At 38.4% G+C, this 25014-nt stretch overlaps 1 protein-coding gene across 5 annotated transcripts in view; it reads right to left on the bottom strand.

Annotated features, from left to right (window-relative positions):
* Nucleotides 1-347: 347 nt before the first annotated feature.
* The window catches only part of ATP6V1A (ATPase H+ transporting V1 subunit A), a 63320-nt gene continuing 38653 nt past the window's right edge, over nt 348-25014 (bottom strand). For all 5 annotated transcript variants that reach the window (XM_042231548.1, XM_042231558.1, XM_042231553.1 and 2 more), the window contains 9 exons: nt 21125-21287; nt 20479-20587; nt 15626-15748; nt 15416-15530; nt 14762-14825; nt 7480-7683; nt 6090-6184; nt 4424-4595; nt 348-2704 (listed from right to left, as the gene is read on the bottom strand). In XM_042231548.1, coding sequence (XP_042087482.1) covers nt 2612-2704; nt 4424-4595; nt 6090-6184; nt 7480-7683; nt 14762-14825; nt 15416-15530; nt 15626-15748; nt 20479-20587; nt 21125-21287 — 1138 coding nt within the window. In that variant the 3' untranslated portion in view covers nt 348-2611. The remainder of the gene's footprint in view (nt 2705-4423; nt 4596-6089; nt 6185-7479; nt 7684-14761; nt 14826-15415; nt 15531-15625; nt 15749-20478; nt 20588-21124; nt 21288-25014) is intronic.

The raw sequence follows: 25014 nt of genomic DNA, 5'->3' as shown, positions 1-25014 counted from the left end.
CAAAATTATGAATTACAAAGCTTTAGTTCACTTTCCAAAAGTAGAGATGAGTACACTGATTTCCTTTCATTTATAAGTCTATTTTTAGAAACCATTCATTTTTTCAGTTTAAAGTAATATTCTGAATGCTCTGTGATTCCATGTACTACATTTTCCAATAACAGTGGTACATGATTATAGGACTTCATGCAGTCTGTAGTGAGGGCCCTGATTCAACTTCATGATCTTAAGAAGAAGGAGAGAAATAAAAAACTTAAAAAGTTCATGCTGAAAACAAGCCAAAATACAATGTGACACTTCTTTTTTAAAGCAGATCTGGCCACAGCCACAAAAACAGAAAAAAAATATTAATTTAAATCCACTTTTTATTCTTTCATAGATTTGAACAATTATACACAACTTTTAACATAAAGATAGTGAAACTTTAAGGATAAGGAGGCAATACACATGACCTCTTCTATTCACTCTTCAGGATGGAAAGTTCCAAAGGGTACAATGTGTGAGATTTAACACTGGAAAAATACATATGAAACTTGTTAACTGGCTCCACTCAGGACCAGACACAGCACAATAAATATAGAACTGAATCATCTTTTTAAAAGATTATTGTAAATTTGACACATTCTTACTAAAGAAACTGTGACCAATGTGAAATTCTACAACATATAGGTGGAGGGACACTTACAATGAGGCTCTGAGCGAAGTCTCGCTAGTAGCTTCACAGCCACACCCCAACGTTCTTAAAATGGGAGTAAGAATGTATATTGCAAATTCAGAACAACAAAAGACAAACTTGGTCAAACTTTCTTGGCCATATCATTCATGACTATCACAATCCTAGTTTGCTGGTAGATTTAAGGTAGGAACTGAAAGATTTTTGAAATTCTTTTAATTTCCACTGGTCTTAGGGCCTCTAGGTAGGAGGCCATATGGGAAGCAAACTGATTAAGCAGCACCATTATGTCCACATCTCAACAAATCATTGCATAATTTTTATCTTCCAAATACTCCGAAAGGTTAAAGAAGGATACTTATCCTGAATAGCAGGCCATTGTAAGAAAATGCAATCTGTAAGGATTTAAACAAACAAAGCTGAATTCTCTATTGACTGCATCTTTCCTTAATAGACCAAAAGAAATACATTACTTAAAAACTTAAATAACAACATACTAAGGCGTAACATAAATAAATGCTATTACATTTCAGTATTTGAGACTGTTGGACATGTTCACATACCCTTTCCTCTTCCCAAAGAGGAAGCAATGGCGCCAGCATGATTGGTCAGAAAGACTTCATGGGAAACTGATGTTTTTAGAGCTGGTCTGCAGTGTGCCTTATCATACAAGTGCAGAAACTATACTTAAAAGATAGGAAGAAATAATCCTTTTTTTCACATAACCCAAATTCTATTATCTTGCATCTGCTGATTTTAGAATTAACTTCATTCCTATGAAAGAGAATTGGAACTGTTATGCTGCTACAGCTACAGATATTCTAGGAAATCTTTCGAGCCAGTGAATCATAAATCACATGAAAGAACGGTGTTTTCTACAATCAGGAAACTGGTTGTTCAAAGATTCAATAAGCAAACAAACATGCAAACATGTGACACATGTTATTATCTTGTAAAAACATAATGCCACTCTGGCCCCAAGAATCACCAAAGCCCAACTGGTCCTTAAAGGTGCAAACAGCCTTTAACCACTACAAAATATATTCTCTGTGGCATTTTTCTGCCCATCACACCGCCACATGATTCTCAGAAGCTTAGCCTTCTAAGATGTTTGAGGAAAAAAAAGAAGGTGTGATATGAATCAAGTGCTCATGATTGTTTTAAATGTAATTTTAAAAAGAACTGCCTAGTCATGTAGTAGAATAGTCCTTGATACTGAATTTTTCTCAGTGAAATAAAATAGGCTTTAACAAGGTGATGTTAACCTAAGTTTGACCACCTGGCTCCTCTTCCACGTTTTTAGAGGGCACTGATTCATCTACTGTGCTGAGCCCCACAGATGCCTGGAGTGCCACAGATGCCTGCTTTAAAAACAGTATAGTTTTCAACAGTTTCCCACAAACGTTCTTGATTTATACTGGGGGAAGCAACACATAATCGAAACATTAATCATTCATGTTTTAAAACAAGCAATTATTTCCTGCAAAGCAGTTACTTAGCAAAATGCTAAGCTGCAAGTAAAGTCATTTCACAAAGTACCTGTCAAAATGTATAGAAGTCTGGCCTTCCATTCCAAATCCACTGCAAAGAGAGTAACATGCAGCAGTCCTGTTTACAATTTAATAGTGATGAGGAAAGGGTAAACCTAGGACAAGGAGAGACGTCACATACAAGTTTACAGTAGTGTAGCCATCGTGTATCAAATTTACTACATTCACCACTTCGGAGAAATGTTCAGGTGGGGCCCTTCAAACACTGGAACAAAGGAATGTTTGTTTATATAAGACCTATCAAATAAATGGGGAAACAAATGATTACACACAGAGGCACTAGTCTCAAACCTGCACAGTAAAGAAGCAAAGGGTCCAAGATGAGAAATTTAGGAAAATATACACATATGAGAGCTTGCTCAGGAAAAGGAGGAGAGAAATCACAGTTCTAATCTTCAAGGCTACGGAATGCATTCTGCATATCTTCAAGAAGTTGGGCATAGTCGGCCTTGATCTTCGCCTCACCATCTTTCACTGGATCCTAAAAAAAGACATTATAGAATTCAATTTACCTTTGGAAAATAATTTTTGTAACACATAGTTATTTGTATTTACTATATTTGAGCAGGAGGTTAAGTGAGATGCACTAGTAAAACACAAGGCAGGAGGCAGGATTAACCTTATTATTTTTCCTTTAAGGGTAAAATGTATACAGGAATAGTCTAATCATAAACAGAAGACAAAATTTCAGTTTTGTGTCTTGCCTGCTAACTGTGTTCAACAACCAAAGGACTTACCCTTGACAATATGCAAAATATTAGGAAACTGAAACTATGCAGCAACGCATGTTAGATACATTCCTCCTTGTATATTCATAGTTGGAATTAATTTAATCAAAATAGAATTTACTATTCAGGGCCTGGCATTATCATGCTGGGACATGAAATAACCTCAAAATGCACCCTATTTAAAATCTGTACAGAAAGCAACTTAATTGAGTAAAATGTACAAAAGAGACTTTAAAGTGTTTAAGCCCTCTGACCCAATCATTCTACTTTTGACAACATATATGAGGAAGATACACAAACCCAACTGCATTAACAAAGTTGTCCATACCAAAAACTTCCAAATGCCTACGAAAAGGAAAATATTCTTCAGCCACAAAATAGTGCTACAGAAAAATACTGAATGATACTAAAAAATAACATGTTAATTTGATACAATGTATCTGTAACCAAAAATGATAGCACCAGAAGTCATCATTATTACATATCTTTTTAATCACTTTTCTATGAATGTGTAATTTTTTAAAAATAAAATCTGGATCAAATTACATGTGGAATTTTTTTGCAACCTGACTTTTTTTTTCACTCATTATACCATAACTACGTCCCTTTGTCTTTGGATGTTCCTTGAAAAAAAGACGTATGATGTTAATGCCTTCATAATATTTTTGTTGTAAGGTACATGGCGCAATGTACTGCTGGCTCCGTTCACTTTTGGATGACATTTAAGAAGTTTGATATGCAATCTTCTACATGTATCCATATAAAAATCTGATTATTTCCTTGGGTTGTCAGTTTTGAAGTGGAAAGACAGGCCTCAAACTACATGGATATTTTAAAATCCTTGATACAGTATCTATTTGTACAAATTTACTTTCAATCTTAACATACACATTCAAAGACTCCGTCTCAATATCTCAATAGGAAATTAGTAACTATACTTGGATATCATGATTTAGAAATAAATAGAACTCGACTGATCAAGTATTTTAAAAACAATCTTACACATTTGAGTTTCCATTGATAGTTTCACTTACTTATCTATCTATGTCTTGTGCACCTCCCAAACAATGAGAGTCCACTTAAAAGTAAAAATGATGTGTATAGTAGGATACTAAAAATAACCAGGCAGCAGAAATCATTTCAAGAAGGAGCATGGAACTTAGACAGATAACAACAGGCACTTGAGGTAAGGTAACTGCTGCTTAGCAATGATTTTAGTTCTAAACTGCCTGGTGGTGAAGACAAAAGGGAAAACACGTCAGCATTTATTTTAGACATGACATACTATAATCTTTATCACTAGAATTCCTATTTGAACACAGCTTTGAGGTCTGCTTTGCTTTTACATAACCAGAGCATGTGTGAAAATGATAAATGCAAGCTTCATACACCAAGTTTGAGAACCAAATATTTCAAAAAAATCAAAAAGAAATACTTCCTACTAAAAAAAGTTTATGGTACAAACAATATACCTTGAATTTCATGGAGGAAAGCTTATAGAGGATCTCCCCCATGTGCTCACGGATAATGGACCATGTGATTTTATTGTCACTCTGGGCAGTGGTTTCTACAGCTCTGCGGGCCATATCATAAAAGGCGATCATGTTGGACAGCATCCCCACTGTCTTGTAGAATGGGCAGAACCTAATGAAAGTCAAAATAATAAAATAGAAAATCGAAAGCAAGTTCATACTTTTTATTTCATCTGTGAGATACCAGAGCATTAGTTTCTTTATTTAGATATGCACACTACTTATATTTATGGCATAATATTTAAGGAATGAAAAAAAGAAGTGGAAAAGATTAGTAACACTGAACCGGAGTTACTGGACAGAGATGTCTCAGGAATATGGGGTGGATAGAGAGATGGAGCCATATGCGTTCTTTTATTTAAGAGTGATGTTAATTACATCACAATAAAATAGTACTGCTACAATCTAATGACTCTGAGAGCCTGTTTGTGTACAGTACAGTTAAAGCAGTAACCCAAATGGAAAATAACTAAAATGTAAGGAGTCCCTTGTGATAGTTAAGGTTGAATAAATAATAGGAAAGTAGGGAACTGTAATTTCCTTGAGCTAATAAGCAGCCCCTTTCTCCACTAAAGTGTTCACTTGCATTTACACATACCTTTTAATAATAAAGACACACAATATTCAACTTGGATCACATGCATTCTGATAAACTTTCTAACACATTTAAACTTACTTGCATACACAATTTCATATACACTCTCTTTTCAAAGAAATTTTCCCTTGTGGAGTTATCTTTATGTGGCCGGTTCCTAGAGTTTCTGCCTGCCTGATTAGACTGTCATATTTTCTGCTTGTCCTATATTCTGCTAATCTATTTGCTCCTACAGTCTTATATGGGGTCAAATATGATTTGAGGGAAGAAACGTTATAGACTATGATGAAGCGTTCAAATTATCCAAGTTTAAAAGAAATGGGAACTTTTGGGCCATGGTAGTGAAAGTGAAAGTCTCTCAGTCGTGTCTGACTCTTTGTGACACCATGGGCTGTACTGTCCAAGCAATTCTCCAAGCCAGAATATTGGAGTGGGTAGTCTTTCCCTTTTGCAGGGGATCTTCCTAACCCAGGGACTGAACCCAGGTCTCTTACATTCCAGGCGGATTCTTTACCAGCTGAGCCACAAGGAGAGCCCTTGTAGTAGCAGAGATAAATAATGAAAAACAGAAAGCACTGGGCAGGAGTAACAGGGACTGGTGAGATGTCCAACAGTAGAAAGAGGAAAAAACAGGACTCTTGGGAAACGGGGCACAACAGTGTATTATTCTGGCAAAGAGTAGAAGAGACATGGGCTGTCCCAACAGGTAGTGAGAAAAGCTTCTGAAAGAAGCAGTGATTCCTCGGGCTCCATACACTAAACCATAATTTAATCTAATTTAAGCTGGCTGGATAATGAGTGAAAAAAGTCATACTTTGGAAAATGAGCCAAATTAATATAAGGGAACATATTAGACAGTTAGATGTATGCTATAAAAATATAAAATAAATCTATACACTGAGTCCGAGTATATGTGTATGAAAAAAGGGCAGGTGAGCAGTTTAACATACATGTAGGTAGCTCCTTCTTCAAAACTTGATAGAATATCCAAAGAAAATCAGGCTAGGTTACCTGTCGTAAGGAGTATATCCATTTTGTTGAAGGAAATCATCTTTGATAAGTTTTGCTACTTCCAGAGTGATTTTATCTGTTTCTGCTAGAGAAGCCTAGAAGAGGAAAAAATATATTTTTAGAAATTAACTGCCACTATGTGGGACCAACTGTTGCAATTAATTAGCAAGCAGAAACCAAGTAATCAACACATGATCACCTATCATTAATAAATTCACCTCATAATTGCTTCCTGGTTGATTTTCTTGTTTTCGTTGCAAAAACTGATATAATACAAATTTAAGTGTAGTTCAGTAGGTTAAGCATGTTCACACTGCCATGAAATGACTTCCAAAACTCTTCACCTTACAAATCTGAAACTATACCCTTTAAACAACTCCTTTTCCTTCATCCTCTGGACCCCTGGTAACCACCACTCTATTTTCCATTTCTATGAATTTGACTACTTCAGATACATGTTACATATAAGTATTTTGTTTTCTGACTCATTTATTAACATCATGGCCCCTCAAGGATCATCACATTGTAGCATGTTAGAATTTTCCTTCCTTTTCAAGGTTGAATAATATTTCATTGTATCTGCACATGTGGGTGCATGCACGTGTGCTGGAAACCAGGACATCTCTGTTGCTTCCACCTTTTAGCGCTTGTAAGTGCTGCTATGAACATGGCAAACAGACCCAAGATGCGTTTTTTTTGAAACACCATACAGAAAGAGAAATGCCTTCCCAAGCCTTAGCTGTTCTAGTTATCCTAACTCAGGCAGCAGATGTGTGAGGAAGAAACTTTCAGATGACTACAGTCTCAGCCACCACAGGACAGCAAAAACTATACGAGGGGACCCAAGAAAGACTGCCCAAGTAAGACCACCAACCCCAAAACCATGAGCAATAAAGCACCATTTAAGCCACTAAATGTCAGTGGTTTGTTATTCAATAACAGACAATCTATAAACAATAATCATCTATTTTCCACAATACAAGCAGGCTCCTGAAATATTTGCTGGATAAAGGAATAATCTACAGTTTTATTAGTTTAAAAAATATTTAATAAATACTCATTTTTCCAGGCAAGAATCTGCCTATCCAAGGTTCTATCTGTCCTTAAAAAGCTCCAGCGTGAACTTCCCTGGCGGTACAGTGGACAGGAGTCCGCCTGCCGATGCAGGGGACACATGTTCGATCCTTGGTCCAGGAAGGTTCGACATGCTGCAAAGCACCTAAGCCTGTGTGCCATAACTGCTGAAGCCTGCACGCCTAGAGCCTGCGCTCTGCAACAAGAGAAGCTGCTGCAATGGGAAGCCCATGCACCGGAATGAAGACCCAGCGTAACCCAGAAAAGGCTCCAGCGTAACTCACAGATCTGTTCTCCACGAGATTTTACAACTTACCTTTCCCACCAGCTGTACAATTTCTGCCAAGTCTTCTTCTTCCTGCAGAATCTCCTTAGCCTTGGTCCTCAGAGGAACGAACTCTGTGAAGTGTTTGTCATAGTACTCATCCAAGGCACGCATGTACTTGCTGTAGCTGATCAGCCAATTGACAGAAGGGAAATGCTTACGTTGAGCTAGTTTCTTATCTAAGCCCCAGAACACCTGATTTAAGAACAAAACCAAAAACAAAACACAAAGATTTTTCTTAAAAACAACTTTTTTAAAGTATTGAAGAACATTTGTTTGTCCTAACTATGGAATTCTATACCGTTTCGGTCAATTTATTTATCTTTTTAGTATATACCAAATATAAATGAAATAGAATAAAACTTGTAAACAGAAAAATATTTCTTTTAGCTTCAATATGGATTGTTGTTCAGTCACTAAGTTGTATCTGACTCTGCAATCCTGTGGACTGCAGCACATTGGGCTTTCCTGTCCTTCATGATCTCCTGGAGTTTGCTCAAATTCATGTCCATTGAGTCAGTGATGCCATCCAACCATCTCTGTTGCCCCCTTCTCTTCCTACTCTCAGTCTTTCCCAGCATCAGGGTCTTTTCCAATGAGTTGGCTCTTCTAGGAATCAGACTTTATCTGGATTTCCTTAACAGTTCGTCAGATCTGACAGCAAAAGATACTGACTCCTTTGAAGACTGGTATGGTGCAATATGCACTGAAAGAAAATGCACTGGTCAGAGCAAACACCCTCTTCCAACAACACAAGAGAAGACTCTACACACGGACATCACCAGATGGTCAACACCAAAATCAGATTGATTATATTATTTGCAGCCAATGATGGAGAAGCTCTATACAGTCAGCAAAAACAAGACCAGGAGCTGACTGTGGCTCAGATCATGAACTCCTTATTACCAAATTCAGGCTTAAATTGAAGAACGTAGGGAAAACCACTACACCATTCAGGTATGACCTCAATCAAATCCCTTATGATTATACAGTGGAAGTGAGAAAGAGATTTAAGGGCCTAGATCTGATAGATAGAGTGCCTGATGAACTATGGAATGAGGTGCGTGACATTGTACACGAGACAGGGATCAAGACCATCCCCATGGAAAAGAAATGCAAAAAAGCAAAATGGCTGTCTGAGGAGGCCTTAACAAATAGCTGTGAAAAGAAGAGAAGCGAAAAGCAAAGGAGAAAAGGAAAGGTATAAGCATCTGAATGCAGAGTTCCAAAGAATAGCAAGAAGAGATAAGAAAGGCTTCTTCAGCGATCAATGCAAAGAAATAGAGGAAAAGAACAGAATGGGAAAGACTAGAGATCTCTTCAAGAAAATTAGAGATACCAAGGGAATTTTTCATGCAAAGATGGGCTCGATAAAGGAAAGAAATGGTATGGACCTAACAGAAGCAGAAGATATTAAGAAGAGGTGGCAAGAATACACAGAAGAACTGTACAAAAAAGATCTTCACGACCGAGATAACCTTGATGGTGTGATCACTCATCTAGAGCCAGACATCCTGGAATGTGAAGTCAAGTGGGACTTAGAAAGCATCACTATGAACAAAGCTAGTGGAGGTGATGGAATTCCAGTTGAGCTATTTCAAATCCTGAAAGATGATGCAGTGAAAGTGCTGCACTCAATATGCCAGCAAATTGGGAAAACTCAGCAGTGGCCACAGGACTGGAAAACATCAGTTTTCATTCCAATCTCAAAGAAAGGCAATGCCAAAGAATGCTCAAACTACCACACAATTGCACCCATCTCACATGCTAGTAAAGTAATGCTCAAAATTCTCCAAGCCAGACTTCAGCAATACGTGAACCGTGAACTCCCTGATGTTCAAGCTGGTTTTAGAAAAGGCAGAGGAACCAGAGATCAAATTGCCAACATCCTCTGGATCATGGAAAAAGCAAGAGAGTTCCAGAAAAACATCTATTTCTGTTTTATTGACTATGCCGAAGCCTTTGACTGTGTGGATCACAATAAACTGTGGAAAATTCTGAAAGAGATGGGAATACCAGACCACTTGACCTGCCTCTTGAGAAATCTGTATGCAGGTCAGGAAGCAACAGTTAGAACTGGACATGGAACAACAGACTGGTTTCAAATAGGAAAAGGAGTACGTCAAGGCTGTATATTGTCACCCTGCTTATTAAACTTAGATGCAGAGTACATCATGAGAAACGCTGGACTAGAAGAAACACAAACTGGAATCAAGCTTTCCGGGAGAAATATCAATAACCTCAGATATGCAGATGACACCACCCTTATGGCAGAAAGTGAAGAGGAACTAAAAGCCTCTTGATGAAAGTGAAACTGGAGAGTGAAAACGTTGGCTTAAAGATCAACATTCAGAAAACAAAGATCATGGCATCTGGTCCCATCACTTCATGGCAAATAGATGGGGAAACAGTGGAAACAGTGTCAGACTTTATTTTTCTGGGCTCCAAAATCACTGCAGATGGTGACTGCAGCCACGAAGTTAAAAGACGCTTACTCCTTGGAAGAAAAGTTATGACGAACCTAGATAGCATACTCAAAAGCAGAGACATTACTTTGCTGACTAAGGTCCGTCTACTCAAGGCTATGGTTTTCCTGTGGTCATGTATGGATGTGAGACTTGGACTGTGAAGAAGGCTGAGCGCCGAAGAATTGATGCTTTTGAACTGTGGTGTTGGAGAAGATTCTTGAGAGTCCCTTGGACTGCAAGGAGATCCAACCAGTCCATTCTGAAGGCGATCAGCCCTGGGATTTCTTTGGAAGGAATGATGCTAAAGCTGAAACTCCAGTACTTTAGCCACCTCATGCGAAGAGTTGACTCACCGGAAAAGACTCTGATGCTGGGAGGGATTGGGGGCAGGAGGAGAAGGGGATGACAGAGGATGAGATGGCTGGATGGCATCACAGACTCGATGGACGTAAGTCTGAGTGAACTCCGGGAGTTGGTGATGGACAGGGAGGCCTGGCGTGCTGCGATTCATGGGGTCGCAAATAGTCGGACATGACTGAACTGAACTGAACTGAACTGATGGTGCAATATAAACTGATGAACCAGAAAATGCTAATTATGATAGACACTTCACTTTAAAACTAAAACCTCCAAGTGTTCTGAATAAATTCAGTTGCAGATCATTAAGGGCCAGTCCACAGAGGCCTGACAGTCATTTTCAGTTCAGTTCAGTTCATTCACTCAGTCATGTCTGACTGTTTGCGACCCCATGGACTACAGCACGCCAGGCCTCCCTGTCCATCACCAACTCCTGGAGTTCACTCAATCTCATGTCCACTGGGTCAGTGACGCCATGCAACCATCTCATCCTCTGTCGTCCCCTTCTCCTCCCGCCTTCAATCTTTCCCATCATCAGGGTCTTTTCCAATGAGTCAGTTGTTTCCATCAGCTGGCCAAAGTATTTGAGTTTCAGCTTCAGCATCAGTCCTTCCAATGAATACTCAGGATTGATTTCCTTTAGGATGGACTGGTTGGATCTCCTTGCAGTCCAAGGGACTCTCAAGAGTCTTCTCCAACACCACAGTTCAAAAGCATCAATTCTTCAGCACTAAGCTTTCTTTATAGTCCAACTCTCATATCCATACATAACTACTGGGAAAACCCTAGCTTTGACTAGACAGAACTTTGTTGGCAAAGTAACATCTCTGCTTTTTACCATCTATAGGTTGGTCACAGCTTTTCTTCCAAGGAGTAAGCGTCTTTTAATTTCATGGCTGCAGTCACAGTCTGTAGTGTCTCCAAACTCAAAAAAATAAAGCCTCTCACTGTTTCTCCATCTATTTGCTATAAAGTAATGGGACCAGATGCCATAATCTTAGTTTTGTGAACGTTGAGTTTTAAGCCAACTTTTTCACTCTCCTCTTTCACTTTCATCAAGAGGCTTTTTAGTTCTTCGCTTTCTGCCATAAGGGTGGTGTTATCTGCCTATCTGAGGTTATTGATATTTCTCCCGGCAATCTTGATTCCAGCTTGTGCTTCCTCCAGCCCAGAGTCTCTCATGATGTACTCTGCATATAATTTCAATATGCAGAGTGATAATATATAGTCTTAACATACTCCTTTCCAGATTTGTAACCTGTCTGTTGCTCCATGTCCAGCTCTAACTGTTGCTTCTTGACCTGCATACAGATTTCTCAAGAGGCAGGTCAGGTGGTGTGGGATTCCCATCTCTCTCCAAATTTTCCACAGTTTGTAGTGATCCATATAGTCAAAGGCTTTGGCATAGTCAATAAAGCATAAATAGATATTTTTCAGGAACTCTCTTGCTTTTTTGATGATCCAACAGATGTTGGCAATTTGATCTCTGGTTCCTCTGCCTTTTCTAAATCCAGTTTGAACATCTGGAAGTTCACAGTTCACGTACTTTTGAAGCCTGGCTGGAGAATTTTGAGCATTACTTTACTAGTGTGAGATGAGTGCAATTGTGCGGTAGTTTGAACATTCTCTGGCATTGCCTTTCTTTGGACTGGAGTGAAAACTGATGTTTCCCAGTCCTGTGGCCACTGCTGAGTTTTCCAAATCTGCTGGCATATTGAGTGCAGTACTTTCTCAGCATCATATTTTAGGATTTGAAATAGCTCAACTGGAATTCCATCACCTCCTCTAGCTTTGTTCATGGTGATGTTTCCTAAGGCCCACTTGACTTTGAATTCTAGGATGTCTGGCTCTAGTTTAGTGATCACAGCATTGGGATTATCCGGGTCATGAAGATCTTTTTTGTACAGTTCTTCCGTGTATTCTTGCCACCTCTTCTTAATATCTTCTGCTTCTGTTAGGTCCATACCATTTCTGTCCTTTATTCAGCCCATCTTTACATGAAATGTTCCCTTGGTATTTCTAATTTCTTGAAGAGATCTCTAGTCTTTCCCATTCTGTTCTTTTCCTCTATTTCTTTACATTGATCACTGAGGAAGGCTATCTTATCTCTCCTTGCTATTTTTTGGAACTCTGCACTCAAATGGGTATATCTTTCCTTTTCTTCTTTGCTTTTCGCTTTTCTTCTTTTCACAGCTATTTGTAAGGCCTCCTCAGACAGCCATTTTGCTTTTTTGCATTTCTTTTTCTTGGGGATGGTCTTGATTCCTGTCTCCTGTACAATGTCATGAACTTTCATCCATAGTTCTTCAGGTACTCTATCAGATCTAATCCCTTGAATCGATTTGTCACTTCCACTGTATAATCATAAGGGATTTGATTTAGGTCATACCTGAATAGTCTAATGCTTTTCCCTACTTTCTTCAATTTAAGTCTGAATTTGGCAATAAGGAGTTCATGATCTAAGCCACAGTCAACTCCCAGTATTGTTTCTGCTGACTGTATAGAGCTTCTCCATCTTTGGCCGCAAAGAATATAATCAATCTGATTCCAGTGTTGACCATCTGGTGATGTCCATGTGTAGAGTCTTTTCTTGTATTGTTGGAAGAGGGTGTTTGCTATGACCAGTGCATTCTCTTGGTAAAACTCTGTTACCCCGCTTCAATCTGTACTCCAAGGCCAAATTTGCCTGTTACTCCAGGTGGTTCTTGACTTCCTACTTTTGTATTTCAGTCCCCTTTAATGAAAAGGACATCTTTTTGGGACGTTAGTTCTAAAAGGTTTTGTAGGTCCTCATAGAACCGTTCAACTTCAGCGTTTTCAGCGTTACTGGTTGGGGCATAGACTTGGATTACTGTGATATTGAATTGTTTGCCTTGGAAACAAACAGATCATTCTGTCGTTTTTGAGACTGTATCCAAGTACTGCATTTTGGACTCTTTTGTTGACTATGATGGCTACTTTATTTCTTCTAAGGGATTTTTGCCCACAGTTGTAGATATAATGGTCATCTGAGTTAAATTCACCCATTCCAGTCCATTTTAGTTTGCTGAGTCCTAAATGTCGACATTCACTCTTGCCATCTCCTGTTTGACCACTCCCACTTTGCCTTGATTCATGGACTTAAGATTCCAGGTTCCTATGCAATATTGCTCTTTACAGCATCAGAGTTTACTTCCATCACCAGTCACATCCACAACTGGGTGTTGTTTTTGCTTTGGCTGGGTCTCTTCATTCTTTTTGGAGTTATTTCTCCACTGATCTCCAATGGCATACTGGGCACTTACCAACCTGGGGAGTTCATCTTTCAGTGTCCTATCTTTTTGCCTTTTCATACTGTTCATGGGGTTCTCAAGGCAAGAATACTAAAGTGGCTTGCCATTCTCTTCTCCAGTGGACTATACTTTGTCAGAACGCTCCACCATGACAGTAAATTTTCTGAGGCCAAACATTCACATATATTTTAGGCATTCCTAATTTTCCTCCCCACTTCCCTGTTATTTAAAATTCAAAATTTTAGCAAATGTTAAAACCTTGAAAGTTGTAAATTTAGCCTCTGCCACTTCCTTTTACCTAATACTGACAGAAACATAGGTAAGTATTTTATTTTTCCCATATGAATAATACATATGCTTATAAATATATCAAGGTCAAAAACAATTACAGCCCTGATTTATATATGCCTTTCATTTAGGCTTACTTTTAATGGCCAAGTTGGCTAGCTATGCACCAGAATTCATGTTGTGTCGCTGGGAAGCAGCTGCCTAGGCAGAAACTACACTTCCACTTTCCAGCTTTGCTTTCCTCTGGGTGTGGCTAACAGATGAGCCACAAAGTTGAGTAATCAGTTCTGAGCTTAAGTTCAAAATGCAGGTGAGCCTCCTCCAGTCACCCTGTACCAGCCAAACGCAGACCATTACCAGGTAAGTGGAGCCAAGGTGAAGTGCTGGTGCTGATTTACTAGCGAATGGAAAAAAGCCACCCTCTGATAGGATCACCTGCCTTGGACCAAACCACGAGGAGGAAAACTGTGCAATTTCCTATTATGCCCTTTTGGGCCCATTTGTTTCTATTCCTAGGGTTCCTAAGTTGCTTCAGTCGTGTCCGACTCTGTGTGACCCCATAGACGGAAGCCCACCAGGCTCCCCCGTTCCCAGGATTCTCCTAGGGTTAGTCTAACTCAAAAGTTAGAGTGTAGTATTACTCTAACACTAGTAAAAGTTTGCTACTTGGACGTATTACTACTTTAGACATTAAGTCTATTATAAATTCTAGGTAAGGAGTTAAAAACATATGGCATCAAAGAGTTTGAGTAGTAGAATGTTGCTACAAGTGACTTGACCCTTGTCTACTTTTCAGTGACTAAACTGACTGCTTCACAATGATGTGGACAACCTTAGCCTGGGGGTGGGGCGGGGCTCAGAAGTTGACTACACTAGGAAAAGACATACCTGAACAATACCAAGAGTAGCAGATGTAACTGGATCAGAAAAGTCACCACCAGGTGGAGAAACTCTAAAAACAGGAAAAAGTCATTAGAAATGCTTATGGAAAATAACTTGTATATAAAAGCAATTAAAAAAAATACGTGAATAAAATAAAAGCACTTCTTTGAAGTCAATTTTAATGTAAATAAGAAATACAACCTTTGGAAAGAAAATCTTATATAAAAACCTTAAATAAAAACCAGTTTACTAAGTTGAAAGTTAAGAGTGAGAACTGCTAAAAAACATTCTAGTCTGAGAAATGGGACAGACATTTAATCATAATCTGTTTGATTTTTCTAATTAAAACAGATGAAGCAAGAAGGAAGGAAAAGGTCTGAGAACAAGGTATGGCTGTATGTGGGGATAGTGAATCTTCGTATTGTTTTTATCGTGATAGGATCTTACCTTAACATGTCTATAATTTTCTAAATTGTTGCTAGATAAGTCAAATCTACGAAACCAGCACAAGTAGAGATGACCTAAACGTGTACATTCTAAAGAGCCCCTTGGGTGACTCCAGCACAACCTTGGAAGCAAGTCCCTCAGTGGGGCTAAATATTATCTCTTTAAAATAAAGTAACTCTTTTCTTATAATAAGTAAATAGTTTGGGTCCTTACGCTCCTACAATGCTGACACTCCCTTCTCTCTCAGGATTTCCAAGACACTTCACTCTGCCGGCTCGCTCATAGAAAGAGGCCAAACGGGCACCAAGATATGCAGGATATCCGCTATCTGAAAAATGAAAAGAAAATTTTAAAAGCGAAGTTCTAGGCCAACCCCCAAATCCTATCAGTCTTGCTTATACAACAAGCAATATAAAAATTTACCTGCAGGCATTTCAGCTAAACGACCAGAGATTTCTCTAAGAGCCTCAGCCCATCGAGAGGTGGAGTCAGCCATCATACTGACATGATAGCCCATGTCACGGAAATATTCTGACAGTGTAATTCCTACATTGGGAAGAACATTACAAATTATAATTCTTTAATATATAATCCTGACTTTTTTACCCTTAAGAAAACTTTAAAGCAGTAAGTTCCTAAGTTAAGACTGCTAGCTATTCATCAGTTTGTGGTTCTTTTGGGTACACAGCTGAATATACTGCCTAGCTTCCTCTGCATTTAGATCTGGCAAGTGACTGACCCTTATCTAATGGAATGTAGAGTCAAGTGTTTCTTCAGAAGGCAAGACACACATCCTTCCATGCTACTTCTTCCTTCTGGCTTACTAAGAGGGCGAGAACTCCCAGGATCTATGGAAGGCATGTGTTAAAATGAAAGAGCTCTTCTTAGCCTGGGTCCCAACCCAAAAATGACAGAATAAAAGAGAATGCCCTCATCATCGGAAATAAACATCTATTATACTCAACAATTATGTTTGGGTTTTTCATAGCCTAGTCTACCCTGATAAACATTTTTAAAAGTAGGAAAAGACTTTTCTTCCATTCTTTGTTGAGATAATTAAGTCTGAAATTAATTTACAATGCAGTTTTTTTTCTATGTATCTCACATACATATGCACCAAAACTACCCTCAATTAATTAGCTTGTTTGGTTATTTTTCAAAAGTAGTAAATGTCATTAATGTGAGAAATAATATTCATTATCTAGATCATTCTGCTACATAGACTGGGTCCTCTCCTATAAAATCACACTCAGCAACCACTCAGAAGAATCTGATACAGTATTCAGAAAGCAGTCCTGGGTTCTAGTTCCCATACTGTCATTAATCTTAGCAAAGTAACCTCACTTCCCAGTGTGGTTTCTTCATCTGTTAAAATGGAATAATTCTCACCCCATCTAGCTGTACACATCAGATGATATGGTATCTATAAATGCCCTCTGAAAAATACCAAGTACTATACAACTGTAAGATATTAGAATTGTATATTAGTTGCTGCTGCTAAGTCGCCTTAGTCATGTCCGACTCTGTGAGACCCCATAGATGGCAGCCCACCAGGCTCCCCCATCCCTGGGATTTTCCGGGCAAGAACACTGGAGTGGGTTGCCATTTCCTTCTCCAATACATGAAAGTGAAAAGTGAAAGTGAAGTCGCTCAGTCGTGTCCGGCTCTTAGTGACCCCATGGTCTGCAGCCCACCAGGCTCCTCCGTCCATGGGATTTTCCAGGCAAGAGTACTGGAGTGGGGTGCAATTGCCTTCTCCGATATTAGTTGCTACATCATAACAATTCCAAAAGCTACTGCCTTAATCCCTTTATTTTACCAGTCAAGAAACAAAGGGTTATATAAATAAAATAGCTGCTGGAAAATTCAGAACTTTACTATTTATCATATTACATCTGTCAGAATAAAAAAATACTGACTTCAAAGGCTTCAAAAATATGGTCCAAGGAACAGTCTTTAAGTAGTATCACTTATCATTATTGAGGATTAAAAAACATAGTGATTATCACATATTTCAATCTGATGGTACAAACATGCTATGTCTCTTCTACAAGCATGCTATGTCTCTGTGATGACATTCACTAATGCTTGTGTATTTATATATATGTTTTAAAAACTTGACAAAAGAGACAGATACACAAGAGTAAACCTCAAAGAAGTCTGATAGACCACTTTCATAAACCTAAAGATATTAGTGCCTACAAATCAGACAATATCAAAAGATGAGCAAACTAGGAAAATATCTGCTACTCACAAAGGATGAAAGACTCATTTCAAAGAGCTTTACCAATCAGTATGATAAACTACTAACCAATAAAAAAATGGACAGGAGGCAATTTTCAAATGGTTAACAGATTCAGGAAAAATGCTAGCTCCCTGTACGGAAAACAGAATGAAGAGTCATCTAATAAAGCAGGAGGAGTAAAATGTTAACTGTCAAATCTAGGTGTGGGGTACATAGGTACTCACTGCTGTATTCTTTTAACTTTTCTGTATAATAAAAAACTACTGGAAAAATGAACATTGGTGAGTATGTGAAGAAACAGAATTTGTGTCCACTATTATTCCTTTTGAAGAGCTATCAGAATCTAAAAGCTATATTAACAGTTATAGTCTCAGCAATTTTACTTCTAAGAACTTAACCTGACAAAAACACAAAGAAACATGCACATAAAACATATGGCATAACAGTGTAAATAACATGCATAAGGATGTTTTATGGTGTGATGTTTGTGAGAGCAAAAAAACTATCAATAATCCAAGTGTCCACGAAAGGAATGCCACTTAAATAGATTGTGATATATCCATACAAAGGGATACTGTGTAGTCAGTTAAAAGAAGGAGGTAGACTTCTTGCCTTAACATAGTAGATGATTATGTCACTCTTTCCTTCTCAGAGAGTAACCACCAAACAAGGAGAACAAGAATACAGAAACACAAACTCCACTGTCAAAAACTAGGGGCCGTGTTTAGCTTCAAAACAAAATAATGAGGAAAGCTAACTAAAAGAGATTAAAACAAAACAAACAACAACAAAAAAACAAGACACCAAGAATTCACCTGATGCTGCATAGCCTCAGACTATGCTTCTGCAAACTAGAAAGTACATACTGAGGAGCAAAACCAAGAGTCCGTTGTCTGGAACACAGTAAAAGGGGTACCAGCAGAGGTTCTATGGACCCAGTTTGGCCTCAAGGGGAAGTAGGGGGATGGGGACAAATAAAATTCAGAAAGATACCCCTTTTCAGTAAGTAAAAAGTGAAAGAAGCTGGGTAGAAGAGAAAGAATTCATTGTTAAGTGGCCTTGTCGCTGTGGATTTTGCTGGTAGCACAAAAGAAAAAGTAAAATAAGTTATATAATTTTATCCTATAACAAACTTCCCTGATTACCAGGAAGAAGTCCTGCTACTGTGGATCACAGTAAGAACCATTCCCTCCCACCTCCTGCAAAGATAAGTGATGGTAACAATAAACATTAGCATATGAACTAAACAAAAATAAAAGAAAAAAAAGAAGAGCACAGTACAGCAATGAACCTGCCAAGGAACAAATGAGAACTGAGATCACAATTAACTAATAAAAGAAAACCTTAACACTGCATCCTACCACAAAATAAAAATCTCAAGGAATATACAGGAAGATAAAAAAGGTTGTTTCATGAGCCAGCAGAACTCAGCAAAGAACTAGAACAACATAAAAGTTTCATCAGAAGCAATACAAAGAATAAACACTGATTATCCTGTGAAAAAATGAACAAATGGCTAAATAATAAGAATTAGAGAGGAAACAATGCATATGGAAACAGATAAAGGAAATGCAATATGTTCCACTTGAAGATAACCATAATGGAAGAGAAAAATTTCCAGAAACAATTCTCAAAATTTTTTCAAAGTAAAAGACAAAGTCACAGACTGTAAACGTACACTGTGTCTCAGGAAAAAATTAACAGAACTATCAATACTGGGATATATTCCAATAAAATCATAACATATCAAAGATAAAGAAGCATTCCTTTGGGTAGAAGGAAAAAATCACTTACAAAAGGAAAAAAAGTAGGCCAGTGTCAGATCTCTCCTCAGCACAAGAAACGCTGATCGAAAAATTTTATATTCTGTCAAATTACTGTTAAAATTATAAGGCAGTAGGAAAAAACCCAAACTTACAAAGAAATAAGAATTCAGAGAATATAGTTTCCATGAGCCTTTCTTGAAAAAACTTCCAAAAATTAAAATTTGTCCAATTTTAAAACAAATGGAAAAATTACAGTCAAGGGACCTCGCTGCCAGGGGACGCTGACTCCATTTTACTAGGTCTAAAGCTAATACAAACACTGTATCTATGGATACAGAACAGAATGTGAATATTATAACTCCTGAAGATGTAGAATTCAAAGTACCAAAAGCTGGGATGAAAATGGCAGCAAAGATGGAAATACATAAACATACTAATAATCAAAGTATTATAATTCAAGGCTGAAAATTCAAGTTATAGAGATACAGACACATCCAGAGACAGAGCAATGACAAAACATGAAAAAAAAAAAAAACCAAAAACCCAAAAAACCCAGAAATAGAAGATACTTCATTTTAAAGTCATTAAAAAGATTAAAGCAGTTCTATTAATTTCATATGGAGCTTCCCAGGTAGCACAGTGGTAAAGAATCCACCTGCCAATGCAGGAAATGCCAGAGACCATGGGTTCAATCCCTGGGTCAGAAAGATCCCTGAAGTAGGATATAGCAACTCGCTCCAGCATTCTTGCCTAGAAAATTTCACAGACAGAGGAGCCCAGTGGGCTACACTCCATGGGATCACAGAGTTGGACATGACTGAGTGCACGCGCACATACACACACACACATATCAATGTCTTATATGGACAGAGTCTCAAGATATAATAATGAGTGCAATGTGGTGGTGGTGGTTTAATCACTAAGTCGTGTCTGACTCTGTGGACTGTGTAGCCTGCCAGGTTCTTCTGTCCATGGAATTTCCTGGGCAAGAATACTGGAGTGGATTGCCATTTCCTTCTCCAGGGGATCTGCCTGATCCAAGGATTGAACCTGAGTTTCCTGCTTAGCAGGCGGATTCTTTATCACTGAACCACCTGGGAAGCCCAATATTAAAAAAAAAAAAAAAAAAAAAGAGTTCTAGGAATATGGTTATATGTATGAAGATACTTTAGAATGAAAATTTCTTCAGAAAAAAAAAATTTTTGGTGCTAGCTTTAAACTAGAGAACACATGTTAGTCTGTTTCATTACAATTCATACACTCACCAGTATAAATAGAAGCTTCTCTAGCAGCCACAGGCATATTGGATGTATTGGCTACCAATGCTGTTCTCTTCATAATTGACTCTACCTTACCATCGACTTCCATCGTGAGCTAGAGACAAACAATCTATTAGTGATTCCCCCAGTTTCGAAATAGAACTTCTTTTTCACAACTTGTTTATATTTAATCCCTCTTATAATCTGTGTTCCCAAAGAAGTTATTTCCCATCATTCCAACCTCTTCCCTCTATCCCACTGCGCTATAAAGAAAACAGTCAGAATTTACATTTCATTAAAAAAATGTCCATTATTTTATGGAAATAGGAATGTTATTATTACAGTAACCTAGTAGACCATACAAAGTCTATGTGACGTTCACACCAAATAAATATTTTGCCTATTTTATCTTTCTCCCAATAACTGAAACCAGACCACAAAAAGAAACTTTCAAGTGTTTTGACTGAAAAATTCAAATTCCCTTCCTTTGGTATACAATCTGAATCATAAATATAATTAGAAAATTCCTTAAAAGATCTTTGATGAATAAGAGCATTGCTCCACATCCAAAACAAAGCTTTATTAATTGCCAATGAAAGTTGATCAGTGGTATTTTCTCTAGACTAGTATGGGAAGCTTTATAGATACAGACCTCTGGGAAGTCCCGGAGGACTTCAGACATTTCGTTTCCTCTCTCACCACATCCTACGTAGATGATCACATCGCTGTTGGAATACTTGGATAGAGACTGTGATATCACTGTCTTCCCACAGCCAAAAGCCCCGGGGATTGCAGTAGTTCCTCCCTGTACACATCTACACAAAGCAAACAAGTAAGGATTGCTTTACTCGCTAATACACACCAATATATTAATATACACCAATACTCGCTAATACACACCAATAAAAAAAGTAGGTTAGAGACACAGGGGCTACCCTGGTGATTTAACGGTAAACAATCCCACAGACAGAGGAGCCTGACAGGCTACGATCTGTGGGGCCACAAAGAGTCAGACACAACTTAGTGACTGACCAACAATGACAAAAGTGACAGAGAAATACAGTTAAAGCAAGCACTTTAAAATACTGTCATCTGTAACTGTACATACAAAGACTGAGGCACTGACAGATATAACAACTGCTCCCCTGTTTGCACCTCAAGCAGGATATGTGTTTTACAATAATTAATCATCTGTAATAGCTGGGAGGTGAAAGTATGTTCCATAAGGTACCTGGAGAAGAGGACTGTGAAAATAAGATAAACAAAACAGTAGCAAAGATACTCTGAATGCTTAAATAAATCAGTTTATGAAAGGAAAATATCAGAATTAAAGCTAAAAGAAAAAAACCAAACACTTTTGAAAGTTGTCTTCTGAGGTAAAATATAAGACCTAAGAATTTCCTATCTTGTTACAGAGGTTAATAAACAAGACTTTTGTTAAGGTGTTAAGGCAATGTACCTACTCAATAACTGCTTATGAAGTCCTTCCAAGGCACTACAAACTATGCTTGGAGACGCTAAAGAGACAGCAGTGAGGAAGACAGTCATGTTCCTATATTCACAGAGCTCTCATTCCAGTAGTGTAAACTGGTGACTCTGGTGGAGTCAGCTGGTGATTACAAACCATTTAGCAACCACTTTCAAACTTTCCCTAAAAAGTGGGAGTGGAGAGGGACATACTCTTAAGAGCAGAGGAGAGTGAATGTCACAAGTACGTGTGTATGTGTATGTGAGAGAGTATGTGGGTCAGGTAGGAGGGTCTGGACAGAAGAAATGAGACATAATGCTAAGGGAAATTCCTTTGTAATAGTGTATTTAACATAAAATTCACACAAACACTGCATCCTTAATAAGGATAACAGACTTTTCTCATATGAAACTAGTATGCATTAAAACGTTTTCCCATTGAAACCTTTCAGTGACTCTGACAAACTAGAAAGGCAAGTCCATTCATCTTATGGCTCTGCATACTTCTTTCAAATCATCTTCAAGCCAGGGCGGGAAGGCAGGGCTGGGTGTGTCCCATGTTAGAGGTTCAACAATCCAATGTGAAAAGTGCTATCACAGAGCCCATTCAAGGTATGTGGGAGTACACAGAAGGGGTACAAAGTCTGACACTGGACTGGAGTGGGGTTAGGAAAGTCTTTCTGAAAGAAGGTAAGATCTGAAAGGAAACACAAATCAGCCATATGTAGGGAAAAACATGCCATGCAGAGGGAACAGCATAACCAAAAGTCCAGGGGCAAGAGGGAGCCCTGCTTGAGGGTTTAAAAGTCCATCAGGAAGCCTGGAGCATGGTCTGTAAGGAAGCAGTTGGGCAGCAAGTGGCTGAGACAATACTGGAAGGTAAGCAGGAGCCAGATCACAGGTGGCTTTGTATGCTGTTAAGGATTGTGTGTTTGTCTTGAGGGTAATAAAGAGCACTTCAAGCAAAACAGTGCAGGATCACATATGTGTTTTAGTTGGATAACTATCTAATATGGACCACCACTCGGAAAGAAGGCAAAACTGAAGATGTGTGCTTAAATGTGATTACTGCAGGAATTAGGGTAAGATCCTTAATTACAGTCATGGAGTAGGGATGAAAGCTGCAGATAGAAAAATATTTAGGGAACAGAATAATAGTACTAGTTCATTAATGAGATGTGGGAGAGTAAAAACAATCCTTGAGAGAAGTCACAGATTTTTGAAGAGGGATTCACTGGAGGTACAGTAATGACACTTGCTGAGAGAGGCAGCAAAATTTCAAGAAAAGGAGTGGTGATTAAGATGATGATTAGTTTTAAAACACTGACTCGGGGGTACAGGTAAGATATCCAAAAGGGAAGGTATAATCCAAAGTGGATATATGAGCCTGGAACTCAGAAGAGATCTGGGATGAAGATACAGGTTTAGAAATCAACACATATAGATGAACATTTAAGTCTTGAGAGTGGATGAAGTCATTCACAGAGGGTAAGATGTATAATGAGGAAAGAAAAGACAAAAACTCTAAGAAATAGCAAAATTAAGGCGAAAGTGAAGTCGCTCAGTCGTGTCCGACTCTTTGTGACCCCATGGACTATAGCCTATCAGGCTCCTCCGTCCATGGGATTTTCCAGGCAAGAGTATTGGAGTGGATTGCCATTTCCTTCTCCAGGGGATCTTCCTGACCCAGGAATCGAACCTGGATCTCCCGCATTGCAGGCAGATGCTTTACCATCTGAGCCACCAGGGAAGCCCCCGCAATGGAGAATAAGCAATAGCTTCCTGTAGAAGAAGGTAAACGGAATAGCAAAGAAAGTGGGTGTTTCAAGGAGGAAGGAGTAGAAAGCAATATCCAATATCAAAAGTTGTAGGAATTAAGAAAATACTAACTTATTTATTGAATTATCAGTATGGGAGTGACTGACGCTGTTAGCGAGAGTAGCTTCACTGAGGAGTGGAACCATGGCCATAGCGGTACAGTGAATTAAAGTGGGAAAAGTGGAGACAACTTTTTTTCAAGAAGTTTGGCTGTGAAGATAAGGAGAAAAGTAGTGGAAGGCAGAAAGAGAAGCGTAGAAGGCAGGCCTCTTTTCATTACATGGCAGAAGAAAGGACGATCACCTAACGGAAGGTCTCTGAGGAGACACGAGGTGGGGTAAACACCAGAAAAAGGAAGAAGAACAAAGGATAAATGGGAACATGCGTTAACTGAAAGAATTCCAAATCTGATGGCCCCTCATTTCTTTGTGAAGGATCTGAGATGACCATTTGGTGAGAAGGAAGGAGAAAGAAGAGCTGAAGATCTGAGGCAGGTGGAGGGGTTTGAAACAGTCACTGAGGAGAGCAGAAGAATGACAATTAGGGAAATGCGGAAGGATCACGCCATAGTGCTGAGATACCAACTTGCACTCATTATTTGCTTTTCTCAGCAGCCTGCGTGTAGACTTGGGAGAAGGAGATAGCCAGACTGATTCACAGTTGATATTTTACCAGGTGGGTATGGCAGAAGACAAAGAAACAAGAAAATTTAAGATACTAACAAATTTTCATAGAAGCGATAGACTATTAAATTTAAGCTGGATTCTAAAGGATATAGAAACAGGAGGTACTGATTACATAAGAAGAGCCAAAGTACTGAAGATCTTATGAGAGAGTAATAGAACACCACAGAGTAGGTTTAAAGGGAAGAGAGCTGGAGGGAGACATACAGGGGTTGGTGATCAGAAGTTAAGAGTTCATATCACTGCTTCAGTCTTTTCTGCAAATTAAAAGATGAAGTGATTTGTTAAAAGTAAAGGGTAGTATGGTTATGCCTAAAACTTAAAGAGAAAGGTTTTTAAGCAATTGAAGAAAATGGCAAAGAGCAGACTATAAAATTAAGAAAGATTGCTGGATATAGCACAGAGAATCCAGGTGATTTTAGAAATCATCAATGTATAGTGACATCAATCTACTAATTATAGGATAACAAGAAAGTTTCAGAAAGTTTTAGAAATAATGCTTTCCTTTTGCAATTGCGAAAAAATAAATTATCTTCAATGGTCTGACTCTCTAAATAAGCACTGGCAAAAACAT

The sequence above is a fragment of the Ovis aries genome, chromosome 1 (genome assembly GCF_016772045.2).
Source record: "Ovis aries strain OAR_USU_Benz2616 breed Rambouillet chromosome 1, ARS-UI_Ramb_v3.0, whole genome shotgun sequence".
NCBI classification, from domain to species: domain Eukaryota; kingdom Metazoa; phylum Chordata; class Mammalia; order Artiodactyla; family Bovidae; genus Ovis; species Ovis aries.
The sequence above is the reverse complement of the archived record's forward strand: the minus strand, read 5'-3'. Positions and strand labels throughout refer to the sequence as shown.